At 37.3% G+C, this 24606-nt stretch overlaps 1 protein-coding gene across 1 annotated transcript in view; it reads right to left on the minus strand.

The window, feature by feature from the left end:
- Positions 1-24606, minus strand: part of PINX1 (PIN2 (TERF1) interacting telomerase inhibitor 1) — a 120130-nt gene that overhangs the window by 56054 nt on the left and 39470 nt on the right. The window contains exon 6 of the mRNA XM_037812971.1: positions 12534-12610. Within this exon, the coding sequence (XP_037668899.1) occupies positions 12534-12610 (77 nt within the window). The remainder of the gene's footprint in view (positions 1-12533; positions 12611-24606) is intronic.

Raw genomic sequence — 24606 nt, forward strand, 5'->3', positions numbered from 1 at the left:
TAGCACTATGTTGGCATAGTAGTAAGTTTTATACTGAGAGGTTGTTAGAGGGTCTGGAAAAAATTAGAGATGGATACATACAAATGTTTGTTTTTTTCCTCCACAAACGAAAAACTCAAAATTGTAAAAGGAAATTTAATTGTAATATACTGTTTGGCTTAGTGGGGAATAATATTTATATAGTCATAAAAATACAGATGCCAAAACAACAAATCAACTAAAAACGATACTATTTTAGTAGTTTGAGTGGTGACAAGGCCTATACCCCTACTGTGACTAGAGACCGCTGGTTTTCATTATAAGCTGTTACAGTCAGTGGAACTGTGTCCCCCAAAAAAGATATGTACAGAGTCCTAACCCTTGGTATCTGCAAACATGACTTTGTTTGGAAATACTGAATTGGCAGATATAATTAAGATGAGGTCATACTGAATTAGGACAGTCCCTAATCCAGTGACTGCTGCCTTTATAAGAGAAAGGAGAAGGAGATTTGGAGACAGAGATTCAGAGGAGATACAGATACAGAGGAGACCCAGAGAAGAAGCCCAAGTGAAGATGGGACAGGGATTGAAGTGATGCAGCTACAGGTCAAAGAACTACCAAACTGCCCGTAACCCCCGAAAACTAGGAAAGAGCCAAGGAAGGAGTCTTCCCTTAAGCTTTCAGAAGGAGCATGACCCTGCTGAAACCTTGATTTTGGACTTCTAGGCTCCAGAATTGTGAGAGAATAAATTTCTGTTGTTTTAAATCAAAATTAAAATTTGTTATTGGCAGCCCTAGGAAACAAATATAGTGGCTGATAACCTAGTATGTAACAAAACATGTAATACACGAATACAAAACATAGTACATAAAAGACAAAACAAAATACATACCACATAACAAAATATACAACTAACACATTACAAAACTAATACATAAACAAATACATAATACTGCTTACTTTCAAAATGCATATATTACCCCAATTAAAAAACAACAAGTAACATTTAATGAGTACTTATTACCTACTAGTCACTGTTCTAAATGCTTTACAAATGATCTCATTTAATTCCTATAACAATCCTATTATATCCCTGTTTTTAAAGATGAGAAAATTAAGTTACATAAAGGTTAAATAACTTGCCAAGTATCTCACTGCTAAGAATTGATACAGCTAGGATTTGAACTCAGGCAGTGCGGGCCAGAATCTGGATGTCTTAACTTTGAGGCCAAGAAAAGATAATTTAATAAACTATTTTGGAAAAAACTATCTGATTTTCAACTACTGATAAACCTAGAGAGAATCAAAGTCACTCAGCTAAACAAACATGAGTAAGTAGAAAGCATATAATTTCTCATATCTACAATCCCATATTTTCCTATCAACAACAAAAAAATATAGCCTAAACAGCAAGAACAGCAGAAAAGAAAAAGTTGGAAAAAAATTGCAGTCACACAAACTGTAGTTAAAAAATGACTAAGTTTCCTTGATATATGAATTTGTTGGAAAACCATTTATCAACAGCCTGTTTCTCTCTAGCAGAGTCCCTCAAGCCGAGAGCCATGTCATTCCCCTTTGACTGATTAATTAGCCAATCAGGGGACATTTTTCATTGTGAGGCATGATGGTTTATTTCAGCTAATGTTTGGTCTCTAATGGCGACATATTAAAGCCAACTCGGCTATTTTAGCCCTGCAGAGTGACCAAAAGGAAAGGATAGAAGATAAATCAAAAGAGCCCCCTTCAGTTTCCCTTCAGTCCTTAACAAAACCCCCAAGGAGCAAATGGCTAGAGGAAAGATCTTTTACCAATAAAGAGAAAAAAAGCAAATAAAAGAAAGGTACAAATGCCTTCAAGCAAAGGGGTATCCTTTCCTGTTTCTGAAGAACAATAATTTATCCTCTGTTATTAACAGACCACTGATAGAATAGACAATAAAAAGTCAATATCTTGCTCTTTTTCCTTTTATCAAAAGCTGTGCTCAAGAGAAAATCTAGCTCTGTAATGCTTCTTATTCTTGGAATGATTGCGCCTACACTCTGAAATAGACAGGGCAGAGAGTAACCGGATCTCACAAGCACTATTCATACAACAGTGTCACTCCATTCTAAAGAGTTTCTCACTGTTGTGCAAGTTCTCTTTATCTTTCTTACACCTTTGACAGGCACTGACGCACAAAGTAGAAGTTCAAATATCTGAAGAAGACAAGTTCCTGCAGAGAACAGATGTGAATATTCACATACCAAGAAGAAGGTAACCCATCCCAGATGCATTTAATATACTGCCTGGCACACTCAACAAGATGGTTCTAAGTAGCTAGTCTTTGTTATGCAATTCCACACTTAAGCACATAAAACTACCCCCAATAAGCCAGGGATTGCAAACCAACAGTCTATATTAGATGAACTCAAAAGCATGTACACTTGTCCTGAAGAGTATTTATCATCTTCATTGTTATTACTGTTATGAATTTTTTCCAGTACATCACTGTTTCCTTCATTCTCTATAATCTTAAAGTTAGACATTTACAGTTACCTACCTAGACTCCACTGGCATTTGAGTTTGGGACTTGGGGATAAGCCACAGCTAATGTTGCTTCTGATTTCCAATGCTTTGCTAATCCAGAGAACTCCGGCCCTGCAGCCTAGTTCAGTGATCAATTCTTCTGTGTAGCTGTGCCTGACACCCTCAGTAAGAATTAATGGATCCCCTGTCTGTATTTCCTCAATGTTTAAAGCATGCTTCAACAACTGAATTCAATTCAACAAAACCGTATTGAGAGTACAAAATTCCTGTTCTTGGGGAGGTTCCAATCTATTGAAAGGAGACAGATAATAAACAAGAAAGAGATTTAGTTTGTCAGAAGGTGGTAACTGCTATGGAGAAAAATAAAGCAAGGTAGAGGATATAAGAGTGCTAGGGTATGTGTGCACTTGTTTGCAATTATACATAGGGTAATCAAGGAAGGTGATTGAGATGACATTTGAACAAAAATGTGAAGGACATAAGGAAGCAAGTCATTCCATGAAGAGGAAACACCAAGTGCACAGATGGGAGTCAGGAGTATTCCTGGAGTACTGAAGGAACAGCAAGGAAGCCTGAATAACCACAGCAGAGTGAGCAAGGGTAAAATAGAAATCAGAGCAGTAATTACTACTTGTGGGTGTGTTGGGGGGGGAAGAGCAGGGATCACACAGAACTTGAGACCTTTGTAAGGATTTGGCTTTTACTCTGAGTGTGATAGGAAAAGTTAAGAAGGTTTTGAGCAAAGTAGTAAAATGATTGTCAATTACATTTTTAAAAGATAATTCGAGCTGCTGTGGGGAAAATGCACTGTAGAAAAGATTCTATTGGACTCTAATAGAGAATTTATTACATTATGTTCAAGTTGTTTATATGTCTATATACTCTACTAGAGGACCATAAGGGGGGGCCAAGTCCTATTGTCTTTGCACCCCCAGCAGTTAGAGCAATAATTGGCATATACCAGGTTCGCAAAATTGGCACATACTAGGTACTCAATAAATAATTATAGAATGATTAAAATTTTATAACCCTTGAAGCTTTCTCTGTTTATCCATTACTAAATAAGTACCAACAAATCATATTAATTGTGGAGACAATAAAAATGTATATAACCTATAAGAATATATTTTATGTCTGGCTTCAACGGCATTAGCAAAGGTGAAAAGCATAACAGTACAAAGAATCATCTTGGTTCAGGTATACTCTTAGCAAACTATCCAACTATTTTTGCCTTAAGTTTCCATATCTCCAAGGCAGAGTGATGTTGTTTTGCTCAGATGGATTTCACCGAAAAGAAAGGGAATACCAATGGTCTCTTGGTGCCCCCTAAATGGACTGCCCCTGATTCTCTTAGATGGCATTTTGTTCTACTGGTTAATGTCTCCAGAAGTTGAATTTTCTATGACCTCTCCAGATAATCTGTAGTATCCACTACCTTGGTAAATGGAAACATTCTTTATATCTTACCTAATCTCTGGAACTCACATTAAAAATCTGTTTTCCCTTTCTAGTGTTAATGAAATCAGACTAATTTCCAGAATGATGGCAGATATAGTCCTCCTTGGTACAGGGGTAAAAACTAGACAATCCCAAGGGACTCTCAATCCTTGTGATCCTATTATCTTTAAATAAACAAGTAAATCCTGAAGATACTAAAACTTTGAAAATCTTTTGGGAACAGGGACAGCATCTAATCCATTCTGAAAATTTTAGTGGATACTGAATGAATGATGATAATAAAGAATTTCTATCTCAGTTTTCTTTCATTTTTTTAAAACAAATGTCTATAATTCTACCCAAAATTGTATAGGGTATATTAGTAGGCAGACTGCTGCCCTAGTCATCATTTATCTTAAACAATAATTAAAGTCCAGTTGATATTGTAATGAAGTCCTCAATTACTGCTGAAATAGCAAAATGCCAACCATAAGCCACTTAGAGGCAAAGGGAGGACTTAGCAATGAGTGACTTTAGTCAGTACGTTTATATTAAATATCACTCAGCACGTGACCATGTACTCATGCATTGATTAAAATTTCTTCTTTTCTAAATTATATTTTAGTAGAAGGTTTTACTACTCATCATCTTAAATTGAAGTGTGATAACAATAATAATTATCATGATGATGGTGATCTTAGCAGGAGCAACTAAGAAGTACTGAGCACTTCCTAAGTGTTAGGCATGTGGTCTAGAGCTTTACATCATGGCTTATCACACAATCATCACTAGGTATTTTATTATCCTCATTCTAAGAATGAAGAAGCTTGGGCTCAGACAGATTACATAACTTCGCCCAAATCACACAGTTCTCAAACTACTCATGGGCTCAAATGCAGGCTTAACAAACTTTCAATATTATATTCCACAGAATGAGACACTCTTTAGAAGCAATCTGAGAAACAGAAAATTTCATTAGAGGACATGATTTCCACATTCTACTGGCTAGGATGGTTCTACCAGGTTCACCATCAATGTACAATCACAGAATCATATAACGACTGTTAAAAGTTGGCAGGATCCTTAGAGAGCCTTTCCCATTACCTACTACCACATAATAAACCACCTCAAAACTTAGTGGCTTGAAACATAGCAATCATTTTATTATCTCTCATGAGGGCCAGCATAGCAGGGGGCTGGCCAGGCATCTCTCTCTTCATGTAGTCTCAGGGCACCTACACAACTCTCCATGTCATGGTTTCTCCAGATGGGCTAGTTTGGGATCCTCATGGCATGCTGCAGGGCAGTCGGTGTACTCACACAAAGGCAGAAGGCTTCCCCAGCTTCTAGCTAACAAGCCCTCAAAAGTCCACACAATTTCTCTACCACTAGATTCTATTAGCTACAAGCAAGTCACAAACCCACCCAGATTGAAGGGCAGAGGGATTAGATTCCACCTTCCAATGAGGAAGTAGCAAGGTTCAATCCAGAAGAGCAGGCAGAATGGGAGAGATTGTTAAAGTCATCTTTGGAAAACGTAATCTACTACAAGAATATACAGTCCAATACCCTCATTTTATAGATGAGGAAACTGAGTTCACAGATAAAACAGAAATATCCAGGATAGCTAACTTCAACTTGACACTCAACATTTCTAATGACTCTTTTAAGTTTTGAATCTGCTAAGACAGACAACTAGCTATTTTACCTAAGGATCATTTGACTTCTTGGTTGAATACACCAAAGGTCTGTCACATTCATCTGGTTAAAGAATAGAAAAAAATAAAGTCAAAATTGCCCAGGTATATGAGAATCAAGAAGAGGAATACAAGTAATGTTTTTTACTTTGTAACCTAGAAAAATGTAAACTTCAAGTTAAGACTTGAACAAACCAGCAGCATTTCAAATATGATTATTTCATATGTTCTCTTCACTGCAGAATCAGAGAACCTTAGAATTGGAAAGGCATATATGCATTTAGTTCAGACTATTACCTATTAAAATAATTCCTATAGGAAATTAACCATGAGATGCATCCTATAGCTGGCCAGCTTTGTCAGCCCCTTTTTCTGAGTCAAAATCTTTCTACCAGCTTTCATCCGTAAGTACTAGTTCGTCCTTACAAACCACACCAAACAAATCTGTTCCCTTTTCTAAAGGATGACTGAACACTTCAAACATTCAAAGTCAAAATCTCTCTGTAGTCCAGTCAGAATTTTCTAATGGTTAGTCTGCTAAACACAATCAATTCTTTCATATGTCCCCATGCACAATAGACTTTCCAGATACCTTTATACCTGAATGCTATTCTCTGGGCACACTCTTTTCAAATATGACAGCTAGGTCTGAGTTCAAATAGTCACCACTGCAGAAAACAAGCAAAAAGCCTGGTGCTTTCAGCATGCAGGTACAACACTTCTAATATAGCTCAGCATTACATTCAGGGAAGTTGCCATACTACCTATGTTGGCTTAGGTTAAACCCGTGTCAAATTACATGCCCTGGCTTCTTTTTTTTTCTCCCATTTAACTGCTACCAAGTCAGATATTTTCAGAATTTAAATGAGACTTTACATATCTATAAAAATTCACCTATTTAGTTTTGACCAAGTGTTTGGTCTGTTATCAATGGTCAAAATGATGGCAGGAATTACTGAAGCAATAATTGTTGGAAAAAAATAAATTTCAGAAATCAAGTGTAGTATTTGGCTCGTTCATGGGCTTAGTTTTAATTTATCTTTAACTAAAAGATTTTTTGTTAGAAGATTACTTTACTGAATACTATGCTGGGAAAACTGCCCAATTTTTGAATGTTGATGCTCAAATCTGGAGTGAGGAGATGTGGGCAGAGTGACAGAGGGTGGAGGAAGGGAGGAGATTCAAATTGAAGAGTTTATACTCTGTAAACCATTTAAAAAGCTCAATCTAATTCACAAATACAGGTTATTAGCACAAAAATTCAGAAATAAGAAAACAGAGACTTCAATTCAAAGGCACTTCAAGTAAAAATTTCTTAAAAAGAGGCATTTAAGGTAGTTTATAGAACTAGAAGAGAGTGGTCTAAAACACATCCATACAATTCAACTAATAAGAGCAAAAGAGAGTGGTCTGCTTGGAAGTTAGTTTTCAGATTTGACAGTCAGTGAGAAATGGGAAAGAAAAAGGATAATTTTTTAAAGATAATTGATGAGAAAGTGACACAAACTGCAAAGAAGTCACTTTGGTTCAAAAAACAAAAGCAATCTGAAGAATTGCTGGGAGATTATAAGAAATACAGGGTTTCTAATTCAATCAAGTTAAAGAGGTGAAGAATTTGACAATTATTTTGCCAGGAGCCTATACCACAAGCATGTTGCTTAGAGAAACAAAGTGGGAATTTGGTAACACATACTCAATCCTTGATATGGTTTAGGAGTATTTTTTCTAGTGATAAGGCTGAATCAGGAAACAAACTGGATAAAGGAAGGAAACCGGGAAGGTGGGGAAGGGAAAAAAAAGAGAGAGAAAAAAAAATAGAAGTGTCAGGAAGTTCAACCAGATAGGAACTAATGGAATTTGTTTTTCAGTGTCTCCAAATCCAACTTGCAAAGCAAGTGAGAAAAGACACATACACACACACACACACACCCACCCCTCCTAGCAGGCATTGCTCAGCTTTATAAGTACCTGCTGCAGGTCTCAAGAGACCCTAGTAATTCCAGTTCAATACATTCGATCATTTCTTTCTCTCTGTAGAAAATGCATACATCTCCAATTTTGGTGCACTCCAATTTGAGTTACTGTCTTCCAATTAATATAGCACAAAGATGGCTGGGAAAGGAAGAACAACTTGGAGATTAGAAATGTACAACCAGCCGTTTCCAAACAGAACAGTTTATTAAAAGTTTTCTGAGTAATTGGTCCTATTTTTGTGGGAATCTTTCAATGTTTGAACCAGAACTGAATCTGAGGGCTACTCAGATTCAGTTAGGGAGAGAGTACCTCTGGATGGACTCTGGGGTTTGAGGAAATACTATATACGATGAGAGTCAGAGTATAAACCATGAAGAGATATGTGTGCTTTCACTTCCATAGAACTGAAAAACAGCCAAACCTTTAAAAATCTATTCTAGAGTGAAATGCAATGTCTAAAAGCCAACTTCTGGTAAATTAGATTGATTTTTTAAAAAAGTTTTATTCACACACAATTAGACTGATTTTTAAAAATATAAAATGGCATAAAACATTAGTCAATGATACCTTATCAAAAATCTAGCCAAGATTGTGCTTGGCTTCCAGGAGAGATTAGAGAATAATTCCTACTCTCTCAGAAGTGGTACTTATTTACTAATCAGAATATTTCAAAAGGAAGAAATATTTCAAATATCAAATCCCTGAAGTTATACAAACCATGATTTTTAAGATGAGTCACAAGTCCATTTTGAAAAAGAGAAGTACAACGAGATTTCAATTTAATGAATCCTTACTATGTGCCAAGCATTGAATCAAGGACAAGAAGATGAGTACAATGCAAGTCCTCTCTCTTTGGTAGTTCACTGCCTAGTGTGTGGGAGGAGTGGGAAAGACCACATTTAAAATAGTGGATACATTTCTTCATCAGATGTAGAAGGGTCAGAAAGAGAACAGGAGTGATTTAAATTTCATAAACATGTACCAAGGCATCTTGAGTTTAGCTTGAATTGCTGCTGTTGTTTGGTCTTGGTGTGATTTTCTTTTTAATTCTATATATCATATTCAAAATAATCAAGAAATTAGATTCTTGGCTTGGCACAGATTGCTCAACTACAAAAGACAAAGCTTATCTCTACTACTCAAAGAAAATTTTCATTTTAAGTGTTTTTTTTTGTTTTTTTTTTTTTGCTTTGTTTTGTTTTTTTGATGGCAGTGAGATTGCTAATGCACAGTCCTGGATTTTAAAGCTTCTTTTCTGGATCAAGGACCCTTCAAAATTGGATGAAAACTCTGGACTCTAGAAACATTCCTAGCCATACATGCAAGTGTGTGCACATACAAATTTTGCATGTTCACCAACTCCACTATAGCATAAGGGAAAGAACATTGACTTTGGAGTTGAATGCGCCAGAATTTAAATCTCACTTCTGCCACTTTGAATGTCTGTAGTAAATCTACCTGAGCCTAAGTTTCCTCACTGCTAAAAAGGAGACGATAATGTCTATCTCACAGGATTGTTCTGAGGATTAAAGGAGATATCCTAAGTGCTTAGTTAGTGTCCGGCACACAGATGCTCCATGAAGTTGTAATTTCTAATATTATAAAAGCCATGGGTTATAGAAATTAGTAGGTTTGGCTTAATGTGAAAGATCTGATGTTGCCCAAGCCAGAAATGTGGTCAATACCCAAGGTTCTTTAAATTGAGGGCAGAAGATAAGATCAACACCAGCATCTCACCCAGAGCACCCAGGGAGGAACTACAGTTCTAACATTCAATACTATCATGGCTTCTGAGATTCTTAAGGTATTTGACCTCCAGGAGCACCCTGGCCTTGGCAATGCAAAATATAAGTTCAGGCCAATGTTGCTATGGGAGTCAAGGGAGTAAAAACAAAGCAATATCCCTTCCAACTGAGAACTGGAACCAAAAGAGGTTGTATTTGCAAACAAATCTGATCAAAGGCCTCTTGCCCTTGGCTATAAAAGCCGTTGTAACTAGCACAGTAAAGTTTCTTAGCAACAGTTTCCTCAGTGAAGGCACAGGTGTATCTCAATGAAAGCAAACTTAATATATGAAAATCCTCATATGTAAAAGATAAATCTAGATGTGATTTTACAGAAAGATTTTTTATTTGGTGTCTTAACTGTGATTTGATTTAAATAAATTCTATGTCATATATACATGTAGGTATACATCTAATGTAAAATATTGCACAGGCCCTTGCTATTCAACGTGTGGTGCCTGGACCAGCACCAGAAGCAGCAGCATCACCTGGGACCTTATCTGAAATGCAGAATCTTGAGTCCCACCCTAAACCTCATGAACCAGAATCTGCAGTTTATTAATATAAATGATGATTTATATTAATGATTCATTTGCACAATAAAATTGGAAAAGCACTGTTTTAGGCAATATTCATGACACTAAAGCCAGAAGTTCTACCACTATAGTTATCCTATCAGGGCTTCTAGCAATTATTCTCAACCCTTACTCCTTACCACACATTAGAATCACATGAATCATCTGGACAGGCTTTTTTTTTTTTTTTTAATTGAATTTTCATCTTTTTTAAAATACTGCATCCTATCCCAAGATTTGGATTTGATCAGTTTAGGGCGGACCCTGATGTTAGCATTTTTTAAAAGCTTCTTCATCACTGATTTTAATGTACAACTATTACTGAGAACCACTGCTATAGACCAAGAGCAGCAACCTAATATAAAACAGCCTCACCAACAATTAGGATTTTAAATGTGACATCAGACAAAAACATTAAAATAGCAAGAGAGATTATGGCATGAAGGGATACAAATCTTGCATGAAACCCAGTATATATCAAGGTTGATCATCTCTACACCAATTACACCAAAATAGATTTTCCCTGGGCTAGCACTAGGGAATTGTTTCTGAAACTCCTCAAATAAAAAGGATTTGCTCACTTTAACATGATTACGAATGACTTTACCACCAAAAAGTCAAGAAACACAGCAGTGTTAAAAAACTTGCAAATGCTTAACACCAATAAATCCTCACACTAATGTCTGCCAGAGGATTAGAAACCTTTAATCTGCAAATAAAAGCTTTCCTGACCTTACCACATTCATTCTTTTAAAGTTCTACCAAAAGCCCATAAATAATATTTCCTTCCCTGACCTGTTTGACTATAAAATTTCAAAGAGGGTGCTGGAGAAGGTTGGGATTGGGGGTAGTAAGGGTTGTAAGAGGAAAAAAAGGGAGGATCAAGGAATAACAGAATGCAAAGATTTGGAAAAGCCAATGCAGTGAGAAAAAGACTGAGAAAGGTGGAACAGACAAAAGGGATTCAGGGTGGGAATGTGAGACTGATTCAAAGGTACAATGTGTGACTACGAGTGTGGGTTGTTAATGCAGATTAGAGGAGACAGAGTACAAGAAGGTAGGGATTGTGGGGCTGGGTTATTCTTGAGGATACTGAAATTACTGAGGATAATCAAGGGAGACGGGTTAGAGAGGATAACCCAAATGCAAAGTCCTTGGTGAACAAGAAAGTGAACCATGTAGCAAAGTCCTTGGTGAACAAGGAAGTGAACCACTTAGCAAAGCACTGAGTGGTAGACGTGTGACTGAAATCGGGTTGTGTGATGACTAGGGATCTTTCTAACACCCTCTTGTGAATGAAGTACCTGGTACTGCCTGATATCAGAACCTCCTAACTAATGATCCGGCTCCCTTTAACATGACTCAGCATGACAAGGCACGGCTCCTATGTGAGCCACTGAAATCCAAGTTTCATTTACAGTGACACCTTCATCTGTAAGCAAGCATTTACTTAGCTAACTTACTCAACCCTCCCTATACTAAAGGTTGTAAGGGTAAAAAAGGGGTAAAAGACCTAAACATTTAGTCCCAATATGCAAAAGAAATCTCCAATTAAAATTTCTAGTAACTGGTAATTCTGGTGTTTGAAAATATTTAATATTAAGCAACAAATATTTACCAACCTGGAAAAACATTTGTCAGTCTTTGGCATACTCTGGAAAAATGCCAGAAATAAATTAAGTGAGTCTTCTTTTTTGTTCTATAGTCACCAAGGGTCTTGGCTAGGAACCAATAAAGGAACACAAGTATGGCACACCAGATTTAGTTAATTAATAGTTATAGTGGCCATATATTCCTGATTTTCTGAAACACCAATTTTGAATATTTTTTATCCCATTATCTCTAGAAATCCAAACTTCAAAAATTCTAATATTTTGATATCCAAACTGTATGTATCCAGGATGATCTCTTACACTTTCAAGTGGAACAAAAATTCTCTGTCATATTACACAGCCCAATTTTATATTTTTGGAAGTATTAATAATTAAAATTATCAATTATGGATTCATCCCACTTAGGGTGTAGTTTAGTCACCCTACTCTTATCTTCTAATTTTAAAACAAATAATATTGTAAAATGGAGGCAATATTACATCTAAATCTGTTCCAGATTCTTGATGTTGATCCAGTGCTGTCCCCACATGCTTTTTAAGTGGAAGAGACTAGCACCAGAGTACGCACGATATTCTTCCTTCCCATCCCACATTCCAAATGGAGTCACCAAGCCTGAGCAAAACAAACACAATGGCTGCAAACAAATTCCCTCTCCTCATGCTGATGGGATAAATATTTTCTCCTCTGAATATATCAGCAATAAGCATTCTTCCCTGAGTTCAATCCATATAAGACACATCCTTTGTAAGATTCCTCATAAAACACTACCTACCAACTATCAAAAGAGAATCGCATTTGGCCTTTGTATGAAGCCTCTAAAAGGTTTCTGGGGGGGTTAACTTTATCTGAAAAGTACTATTAGTGATAGATATAAATCACCCTATGTACAGTTGAAAATCAAACTGTGTTAAGACAGAACACATCATCTGAATGTGGCTTAATACCTCAGTAGTCTTCTTACTCTGCCTTTTCCCAAAAATGCAATCAAGGTCCACTTTGCTCCGAGATGATAGATCCTTCCCTAGAAAAACAATATAATGCCTTTTAGTAACACTATTCTTTTCAAATTAAGGAGCACAAATATAAATTATGAAACTCCTGAAATAAAAATGATTTTGGAAAAGAAATGAACAATCTTGTGAACTGCTGACTTTCTGCCCCCTTTCACAGATTACAATTTTAATTAATAAATAAAATTAATTAAATTGAAAAATCATGTAAAGACTTTAGAATTAGAAACCTCAACATTCTCTTCTTATTTGTAGAAACAACCTAGAGCATGTAGACTGACAGGAAAACTGAATTCTAAAGTTAGTTCTACTGCTTATATACCTTCAAGGTGTGATTTTATGGGTTTCTGGGTTCTCCATTTATAAAACAGATCTGATTCATTTCAGAGATGTGGGCTACTTACTTAAGATTATAAAATACAGAATAAAAAATGCTGCCAGATGCATAACTTCAAAATCCCACACACAGGATTTTGAACAAGAACATACTGTATCTAACACACAAAAACTCAATAATTATTAATTGAATGAAAATTTAAAAATAATAAATGCAAATAAAAATTAGTGTATGAGAATGAAGGTATTTCATATTTTTATTTTTAAAATGTCCTTTACTGTTATAGCTATATCACTTTAAATAAAAGAATATATAATGAGAGCAGGAAATTAAATTGTTCCTGGTAAAAATAACGTCCTAAGGATCTATGGTTCTTTATGAAAAACAACAACTAAACTCTTTAACCTTAATTTCGATTCCACAAACCAACCAACTAATTTAAAATTTGCTTCTTTGGAATTTCCACTTCTACTAAGTAACACTCAGTGAGCAGTCAAGCATATCAATTCCTATTAGTCAACTTCAGGGTGAGATGCATTTTTAAATGTAACTACCACATGTAAAGTCTTAGAGCTCTGGGGAGTGAGGCACTAGGTTAGACTCAGAATTTTTTGTTTTGAGTTGGTAGCATGAGTTCCACCTGTCACTGACTCACTTATCTTCTTGGTTTCCTGTAGCAAACTGACTTGGCAAAGTAATACCATGACCCAGAAGGTTCTAGTTCACTGACTACCACTGGGGCATTCAAATATGATATTGCTCAGTGACTCCATGAAGTTCAAAAAAAAAAACACCCTCCAATTTAATTCAAAACCAGGTGCCAAAACCAGTTTCATAGGTACCAGTGCCAGATTAAATGGTTCAGTCAGTATGACCTGTTTCAATCAGGAAGGGAATGCTCCCTTGTGGCTTTATATATTGCTCTCTCCTTTTTTTGTGTGAGTTAGAAACTATGCCTTCACTGGTCCTAATTTACTATTAAGTGCAAACCATACATACCCAAAAGGAAACCCATTTAAGAATAAAATGAAGCATATTACAGATAAGAACACAAAAAATGAACCAGAAAAGTGGGGAATGAAATTGGTCATGGTTGGGAGAAGTGGACAAACACCCAGGAGGTCGAGGGATCTATTCTCAGTGTTGCCATCCACATAACCCATACTGCAAAGCATGTCAGGGTGTCTGTCAGTTTCTATTTCAGAAAAAGGAGTTGTACTTAGTTCAAAATATATATTGGCCATCTATCCCTAACCTATCTCCTGGAATGGAAGAGATACCACCCTAAAAGAAACACAAAATAAGATTTCTTTTACAGCAACTAAAAGGAATGCTGGAGGGGTTAAGGAAGAGAGCGTATAAATGAGGCCATGATTTTCAAACAAGATGACAAAATATGAACACAGAGATTAAAAGCAAATCTAAAAATCAAAGGGAAAACTGCCAAGCTGGTAGAGATAGTAAGCTGTACCAGTGAAGGTGCAAAAGTTTCTAAAGTTTTGGTGACAGGTTCTTGTTTCAGAAATCATTATCCTTTAGCAAAGTTCACTTAGGTAAATGCAGAAATCAGGATTGTTATGGGCCTTGCACTGGATTTGATCTGGAAAACAAGAACACAGAGAGGAAATAAAGAGTCAGAGACCAATGGAAAGGGCCTTAAAAGGTAGATTAAAATGTGAAAATGGAAGCAATTTTGAAATGCTGATTATAGTTAATGATCCTGGTTGGATACTTATAAGCATTATAAAATTATGGCTATGGCCACTTTAAAATAAAATATATATATTAAAAATGAAAAATTACTGGTCTCAGTTATGGATTATGGTCAAATCACAGCAAATACTGTTGACAAATTTACATCTTAGAGAGAATGACCAAAAAAAACTGAACAAAATAGGAAATATATGTTATCTATGAAGATTTGATTCATCACTCTGTCTTCAATTGATTATAACATTTTTGCGAACCAGGAAAAAAGGCTTCCAGTGGCCAAATTGATGTTAAGAAAGTTCATAGGAGGATAAGCAGATACTTTCATAGAAGAACCCTTTACTTATGATTATCTTAGCTGTTTTCTAATAATCACAATTGTCAGGTTTTCCAGTCTAGCAGGGTAGCAAATCAGAAGGGAGGAACGTTACTGCTGTAGTGAGACAACACAACACCAAGAGGTTCACCAAGAAGCAACTGAAACTAGAAAACATAGACATAAGAACTTAAGAATCATTTAAGGGCAAAAAGCCATATATAACCCAACAAGTTCTAAAGAGAAAATCATATTATAGCACTGTATTACAACTAAGGTTCACACATGCAAAAAACCAAACCTATGCAAAAGTACAGTTTATCTACTCAGAATAAAGGAGCAGGGACAAAGAAATGTAAGTTTTAGAAAAATCTGTTAAAATAAAAAAATTTCAGGTTTATGAAAGAGTTTAAATTGCCTAGAAAATTCATTTGCATTCCTCAATCAAAAAGGATAAATAAAACAATATTATATTTGATTCTTTTTTTAATGAAAACACATGGGACTGATAATAAATTGACTGGGGCAGAAGACAATGGCAACTTCACTAAAATAATGTTAGAAAACCAGAAAACCTGAAAGAATTAGAATAGGGGTCAAATAAGTGAGACCCTAATAACTAATAATAAGGTAGTTTGAATTTTAAAAATCCCACAATGGCATTACTTTAAATTTAAATGTTAAAAGAATCAGAAGAGGAAACTTAATGGCCCTCTAACATTCACTACCAGAATCCAGTCAAAAGTAGACAACAATATGCTGTTGTTTGTCATGGTTTTGGTTATTCTTAGCAGAATGTTACAGATTATGGAAATGATCACAATTCCTTGTCAGTTACACTACTTTGCTCTAACGCTTTCTCCAAAAGTACACATGGTCAGCTACAAGTCAGAACTTGATCTTCAACAAAAAGGGACTTTAAAAGAGCTAAAATCCTTATTATCCACAATGCTGAAAAATCAATAGTTTCATAAAATGGGTCATTTCCAGGAAATCATAAAACAGAACCTATTTTAGAACTAAATCATGCCTGAAATTTTTTTCCTCATTTTAAAAAGAGGAAACTCAAAATGGTGATGTGATTTGTCTGAAGCCACATAGCTGTTAATGAGTGATGACTAGAGCCCAGGTTTCCTGGGATCTAATATAAGAGAGTCTACCTTAACAGAAACCTAAAGTGTCTCATTCAAATACAATGCTAAAACTCTGCTCTCGAAGATTCCTTTTAAAGAACCAGACCCCAGAGCCTGGGGGAACACAGCTATACCTCCTCACACCAGTCAAGAATTATAGGCTAAAAAGGAGAAAAAAACGCACAACTTGCAGCCATCTCCCTGACAGGCAGGGGCACTCCTGCCCAGGGCCGAATCCACAGCACAGAGCTGAGCCAAGAAACCCAGTGTGACAGAGAGTCTTTCCCGCAGCATTGCTCACACACCACAACATCGGCCCTGACAGTGGCCTTGAATACACCCATGGCTGATTGTCCCGGAGGTGGGAGGGCAGAGCTGTGCGGAAGGGGGAAGTTAACGTGTCCCATTCAACCATCTTTGAAGCAGGCTGGGAATGCCCCTGTACAGCCCGGCATCCCAGGGCTACCCTGAAGGCTGGTGCACACCTTTGACGTGGCACGGCCCTCCCTCCCTCAGCAGAAGTCCTGGAAGAGCACAGCAGGGAAGGGGGAACCACTCGGAAATCCCAGGGAACCTACGCCAATACCAAGGACTTCGGGGTCAGCGGCAGAGAACAGCCTTAAATCTCCAGGAACACCTGGGAGGTTTGATTATTAAAGCTGCCCTTCCTCCCTAACAGCTCAGACGCATGCCCCTCATTCAGGGTGGACGGCACTGACAGCACACTCAAATTAAGTGCACAGAGTGGACCCCACGGGAGTCAGATCCCCACACACCACGAAGACAGGGTTGGGGAGAGCTGACTTGAGGAGAATAGGTGACTCATGGACGCCATCTGCTGGCTGGTTGGAGAGAGTGTACACCACCAAGCTGCAATTCTGACAACTTAAAGATCAGGTAAAGCAAATGCCAAGAGGCCAAAAACAACAGAAAATCTTAAAGCTTATAATAAAACCAGATGACATGGAGAACCCAAACCTAAACACCCAAATCAAAAGATGAGAAGATACACAGTACTTCGCGCAATAAATCAAAGAACTACAGACAGGCAACGAGAGCATGGCACAGTATATAAAGGACATGAAGAAGAGCATGGCACAGGATATGAAAGACATAAAGAAGACCCTAGAAGAGCATAAAGAAGAAATTGCAAAAGTAAATTAAAAAAAAGATCTTATGGAAATTAAAGAAACTGCAGGCCAAATTAAAAACACTCTGTATACTCATAATACAATATTAGAGGAAGTTGAACAACAACTCAGCCTCCTTGAGGACCACAGAACAGAAAATGAAAGAACAAAAAAAAGAATGGAGAAAAAAACTGAAAAAATCGAAATGGATCTCAGGGATATGACAGATAAATAAAACGTTCAAATTTAATACTCATTGATGTCCCAGAAGGGAAAGAGAAAGCTAAAGGTCTAGAAAGAATATTCAAAGAAATTGTTGGGAACAGACAAAGGTACCCAGTGTTCTTTTTTACTTCAATTGCTCTTTTTCACTCTAATTATTATTCTTGTTATTTTTCTGTGGGTGCTAATGAAGGTGTCAGGGATTGATTTAGGTGATGAATGTACAACTATGTAATGGTACTATAAACAATTGAAAGTACGATTTGTTTTGTATGACTGCGTGGTATGTGAATATATCTCAATAAAATGAAGATAAAAAAAAAAAAAAAAAAACAAAGAAATTGTTGAGGAAAACTTCCCAAACCTTATACACAATATAAATACACAAAGCATAAATGCCCAGCAAACTCCAAATAGAATAAATCCAAATAAACCCACTCCGAGACATATTCTGATCAGACTGTCAAATACTGAAAAGAAGGAACAAGTTCTGAAAGCAGCAAGAGAAAAGCAATTCACCACATACAACGGAAACAACATAAGACTAAGTAGTGACTACTCAGCGGCCACCATGGAGGCGAGAAGGCAGTGGCATGACATATTTAAAATTCTGAGAGAGAAAAATTTCCAACTGAGAATACTTTATCCAGGAAAACTCTCCTTCAAATTTGAGGGAGAGCTTAAATTTTTCACAGACAAACAAATGCTGAGAGATTTTGCTAATAAAAGACCTGCCCTACTTCAGATACTAAAGGAGCCCTACCGACAGAGAAACAAAGAAAGGAGAGAGAGATATAGAGAATTTTAACAGACATATATAGAATATTACATCCCTGGTCACTGGGACACACATTCTTCTCTAGTGATCACGGATCTTTCTCCAGAATGGGCCGTATGCTGGGACATAAAAACAAGCCTCAATTTAAAAAAAAAGAAAAAATGAATTTGTTCAAAGCACATTCTCTGACCACAATGGAATACAAATAGAAGTCAATAACCATCGGAGACTTGAAGAATTCACAAACACCTGGAGGATAAAAATGAGAGGGAGATGAAAACATTCCCAGATAATCAAAAGCTGAGGGACTTCATCACCAGTAATCAGTCCTATAAGAAATGCTAAAGGGAGTTGAGCAGGCTGAAAGGAAGGAACACTAAACAACTGACTGAAACTACATGAAGAAATAAAGATTTCCAGTAAAGATCACATGGTAAATACAAATATCAATACTACTGTATTTTTTATTTATAACTGCACGATTTACTTCCTACAGGATCTAAAATACATAAACTGTAATGATAAATCAGTGGTTTTGGACTCAGTTTAAAATATGTAATTTTTGACAAGAACTACATAAAGGTGGGGGAATGGAGGAGTATAGGAACATAGTTTATGTGTAATATGGAAGTTAAGTTGGTATCAAAGAAAAACAAGATTGTTATAGATGTAAGATGTTAAATTTAAGCCCCACAGTAAACACAAAGTGTCAGAGAATATGACCATAGAGATGAAAAGTACAGTAGGATTTCTGAGAAGTGGGGGAAGGGGCAATGGGGAGTTAAGAAATGAGAGTAGGGTTTCTGTTTGGGGTGAAGGGAAACTTCTAGAAATGGATGGTGGGAAGGTGATAGCATTGCAACATTCTAAATGTGATTAATCCCAATAATGGAATGCTAGGGAGGGGGTGGAATGGGAAGATTTAGGTTATATATATGTTTCCACAATTGAAAAAAAAAAAAAAAAGACAGTCTAAATAGATGACAATTAAATGCCAAGGATGGTCCTGGATGGGATCTGAGGATGGAGGAGAGGAGGCTCAAAGGACACAGATGGGACACAAGGAAAAAAAAAAAAAAAAGGAAATACAGAATGTAAGCTTTATATCAATGTTGAATTTCTTGAACTTCTTAGCTGCGCTTAATGAGATTGCGTAAAAGAATGTTCTTGTCCATGGGAAAGGTATGTGTGAATTATACTGTTTGTTCAAAGATATGCGCAGCTTGCCCTCATATGTTCAGAGGACAGAGCAATAGATGATGGATGATAGATAGGGAGGGAGGGAGGGAGGGACAGAGGCAAAGGAAGAAATGGTGGTGTGACAGGATGTTAAAGGTGGTGGATCGGGGTATCGGGGGAGGGGGGTCGGGGTATCATGGAGTTCTATATATGAGGTTTGTACTGTTTTTGCAACTGTTCCTGTAAGATTGAATTTATTTCAAAATAAAATTTATTAAATTAAAATAAAAAACATTCTTTTAGTATCCAGAATATATAAAGAACTCCTACAACTTAACAACAACAACAAAAACTTTAAAATAAGTTTCCACTGTGGTTGATAAGATGGATGGTAAATAATTATTTTCTTCACTGCCTGGATTTTTGCCTCCTTCTCTCATCTTCTTTATTTATTCCCAATCTATTTCCTCTATTCTCCTCTTCTACCTTTGTGACAATTATCTTTTTTTTTTTTTTAATTTTTTATTAGTGAAGTTGTGGGCTGCAGAATAATCATGTATAAAGTACAGGATTCCTATACACTACCCCACCACCAACGCTTGCACTGGTGTGGGAAATTTGTTACAATTGGTAACACTTTTTTTTTTTTTTTGCAATTCTACTATTCTTTTTAACAGTAGTTACATTTGTTAGAATTTGATGAAAGATTATTAAAGTAATACTATAACTATTGTCCATAGTTTACATAGGGGCATTTTTCCCCCTTATTCCTGACTTATTATTTTCGTGTGTGTGCATGTCTTTATTACTCATCTACCCATACACTGGATAAAGGGACTGTCAGTCACACAGTTTTTACAATTACACAGTCATATGATAAAAGCTATACAGTGTACAACCATTGTCAAAGATCAAGGATACTGGATTATAGTTCAACAATTTCAGGTATTTCCTTCTGGCTATTCTGATACACTAGAAACTAAAAAGAAATAGCCATATAATGAATCAGTAGTCATAATCATTTGTTAAATCCTGATTTCTTAGTTACACCTACTCCGTGTCATTTGATCATTCTCTCAATCTTCAGGGATATCTGGGCAATGACCATTTTAGCGTCTTCATGATGGAAAGGGGTGTTGACCTTATGGGGTAGAAGAATGAAACTGGTTGATGTTCTAGGAGAGACTGGTACCTCTGGGTTCAGGACTTATCTGGCATAGGAACAATCTAGAGTCCTTAAGTTTCTGAAAAAATAAACTTACTAAGTAAAACATTTAAAGAGTCTTAGAGCACAGGGTATTCTTCAGGGTTCTCAGGAATACTATTGGTTGGGGCTTGGCATACTGTGGCAATCTGCAATACCTGACTGAAACTCACATAAGAGTAACCTCCAGAATGACTTCTTGACTACTTGAAATCTCTTAGCCACTGAAACTTTATTTTGCTTCATTTCTTTCCCCCTTTTGGTCAAGAAGGCTTTCTCAATCCTACATTGCCTGGGCCAGGCTCATCCCTGGGAGTATGACAATATATCTTGAACAACTTCTTCCCTGCATACCGATACCAACCCCAAACAAGGGTAACAAATAAGCAAAACTAATTTTAAAAGACAGAAAATGAAGGCACAGCACCAAGCAGTTTGACAGGGTACCCAGCATGGGAGTGGCTTAACTAGAAATAGAAAGCAGATACCCCAGGCATCTAACAGATTAAAGTAGATTAAAGAGGTTTATCCCAGCTTCAGCAAATGCTTCAGATGAAATTATGCATGAAGTCAGATACTAAAGGAAAATTAGAGGATTCTGTTTGCAAAAGCTAAAGCTTAAAAGGCTGCTGTACCACCCAAAAATTACAGATCACTTCTTTTTTTTCAGGATGGTTGTTACCAACTGGCCCAGCTTCAATTTGCACATGATTTTTTTTCAATTTAATAAATTTTATTTTGAAATAAATGCAGTCTTACAGGAACAGTTGCAAAAACAGTACAAACCTCATACATAGAACTCCATGATACCCCGACCCCCCTCCCCCGATACCCCGATCCACCACCTTTAACATCCTGTCACACCACCATTTCTTCCTTTCCCTCTGTCCCTCCCTCTCTCCCTCCCTATCTATCATCCATCATCTATTGCTCTGTCCTCTGAACATATGAGGGCAAGCTGCGCATATCTTTGAACAAACAATATAATTCACACATACCTTTCCCATGGACAAGAACATTCTTTTATGCAATCTCATTAAGCGCAGCTAAGAAGTTCAAGAAATTCAACATTGATACAAAGCTTACATTCTATATTTCCTTTTTTTTTTCTTGTGTCCCATCTGTGTCCTTTGAGCCTCCTCTCCTCCATCCTCAGATCCCATCCAGGACCATCCTTGGCATTTAATTGTCATCTATTTAGACTGTCTTTTTTTTTTTTTTTTTTTTCAATTGTGGAAACATATATATAACTTAAATCTTCCCATTCCACCCCCTCCCTAGCATTCCATTATTGGGATTAATCACATTTAGAATGTTACAATGCTATCACCTTCCCACCATCCATTTCTAGAAGTTTCCCTTCACCCCAAACAGAAACCCTACTCTCATTTCTTAACTCCCCATTGCCCCTTCCCCCACTTCTCAGAAATCCTACTGTACTTTTCATCTCTATGGTCATATTCTCTGACACTTTGTGTTTACCGTGGGGCTTAAATTTAACATCTTACATCTATAACAATCTTGTTTTTCTTTGATACCAACTTAACTTCCATATTACACATAAACTATGTTCCTATACTCCTCCATTCCCCCACCTTTATGTAGTTCTTGTCAAAAATTACATATTTTAAACTGAGTCCAAAACCACTGATTTATCATTACAGTTTATGTATTTTAGATCCTGTAGGAAGTAAATCGTGCAGTTATAAATAAAAAATACAGTAGTATTGGTATCTGTATTTACCATGTGATCTTTACTGGAAATCTTTATTTCTTCATGTAGTTTCAGTCAATTGTTTAGTGCCCCTTCCTTTCAGCCTGTTCAACTCCCTTTAGCATTTCTTGTAGGACTGATTACTGGTGATGAAGTCCCTCAGCTTTTGATTATCCAGGAATGTTTTCATCTCCCTCTCATTTTTATCCTCCAGGTGTTTGTGAATTCTCCAGGTCTCTGATGGTTATTGACTTCTATTCGTATTTCACTGTGGTCAGAGAATGTGCTTTGAACAAATTCATTTTTTCCTTTTTTTAATTTATTGAGGCTTGTTTTTACGTCCAAGCATACGGTCCATTCTGGAGAAAGATCCGTGATCACCACAGAGGAATGTGTGTCCCGGTGACCTGGGATGTAATATTTTATATATGTATGTTAAAATTTTCTATATCTCTCTCTCCTTTCTTTGCTTCTCTGTCGGTAGGGCTCCTTTAGTATCTGAAGTAGGGCAGGTCTTTTATTAGCAAAATCTCTCAGCATTTGTTTGTCTGTGAAAAATTCAAGCTCTCCCTCAAATTTGAAGGAGAGTTTTGCTGGATAAAGTATTCTCAGTTGGAAATTTTTCTCTCTCAGAATTTTAAATATGTCATGCCACTGCCTTCTCGCCTCCATGGTGGCCGCTGAGTAGTCACTACTTAGTCTTATGTTGTTTCCTTTGTATGTGGTGAACTGCTTTTCTCTTGCTGCTTTCAGAACTTGCTCCTTCTTTTCAGTATTTGACAGTCTGATCAGAATATGTCTCGGAGTGGGTTTATTTGGATTTATTCTATTTGGAGTTTGCTGGGCATTTATGCTTTGTGTATTTATGTTGTGTATAAGGTTTGGGAAGTTTTCCCAAACAATTTCTTTGAATACTCTTTCTAGACCTTTACCCTTCTCTTCCCTTTCTGGGACACCAATGAGTCTTAAATTTGGACGTTTTATTTTATCTGTCGTATCCCTGCGATCCATTTCGATTTTTTCAATTTTTTTCCCCATCCTTTCTTTTGTTCTTTCATTTTCTGTTCTGTGGTCCTCAAGGAGGCTGAGTTGTTGTTCAACTTCCTCTAATATTGTATTATGAGTATACAGAGTCTTTTTAATTTTGCCTGCAGTTTCTTTAATTTCCGTAAGACCTTCTTTTTTTTTTATTTACTCTCGCAATTTCTTCTTTATGCTCTTCTAGGGTGTTCTTTATGTCTTTTATATCCTGCGTCATGCTCTTCTTCATGTCCTTATATCCTGTGCCATGCTCTCGCTGCCTGTCTGTAGTTCTTTGATTAATTGCGCCAAGTACTGTGTGTCTTCTAATCTTTTGATTTGGGTGTTTGGGTTTGGGTTCTCCATGTCATCTGGTTTTATCATATGCTTTACAATTTTCTGTTGTTTTTGGCCTCTTGGCATTTGCTTTACTTGATTTCTAATTTGTCAGAACTACAGTTTGGTGCCGTATACTTTCTCTAACTAACCAGCAGATGGTGTCCCTGAGTCACCTATTCCCCACAGGTCAGTTCTCCCCAACTTTGTCTTTGTGGTGTGTGGGGATCTGACTCTTGTGGGGTCCAATTGGTGCACTTAATTTGGGTGTGTTGTTGGTGCTGTCTACCCTGAATGAGGTGTGTGTCTGAGCGGTTAGGGAGGAAGGGCAGCTTTAATAATCAAACCTCCCCGGTGTTCCTGGAGATTTAAGGCTGCTCTCTGCCGCTGACCCAAAAGTCCTTGGTATTGCGTAGGTTCCCTGGGATTTCCGAGTGGTTCCCCGTTCCCTGCTGTGCTCTTCCAGGAACTCTGCTGAGGGAGGGAGGGCCGTGCCACGTTACAAGTGTGCACCGGCCTCCAGGGAAGCCCTGGGACGCTGGGCCATGCAGAGGGGTTCCCAGCCCACTTCAAAGATGGTTGCATGGGACGCATTAACTTCCCCCTTTCCGCACAGCTCCGCCCTCCCAGATCTGGGACAATCAGCTGTGGGTGTATTAAAGGCCACTGTCCATGGCCGACACTATGGCATGTGCGTGGTGCTGCGGGAAAGACTCCCTGTCACACTGGGCTTCCCGGTGCAGCTCTGGGCTGCAGGTCCAGCTCCAGGCAGGAGTGTCCCCGGCCCGCCGGGGAGATGGCTGCAAGTCATGCGGTCCTTTCTCCCTTTGGCTCCCCTTTGCTCCCCTGGGCCTGAGACAATCAGCAGTGGGTGTGGGAAGGGGTATCCTCCATGCCACGCACCAAGACGTTAGCCCAGCCTGCTACC

The sequence above is a fragment of the Choloepus didactylus genome, chromosome 20, assembly GCF_015220235.1.
Source record: "Choloepus didactylus isolate mChoDid1 chromosome 20, mChoDid1.pri, whole genome shotgun sequence".
NCBI classification, from domain to species: domain Eukaryota; kingdom Metazoa; phylum Chordata; class Mammalia; order Pilosa; family Megalonychidae; genus Choloepus; species Choloepus didactylus.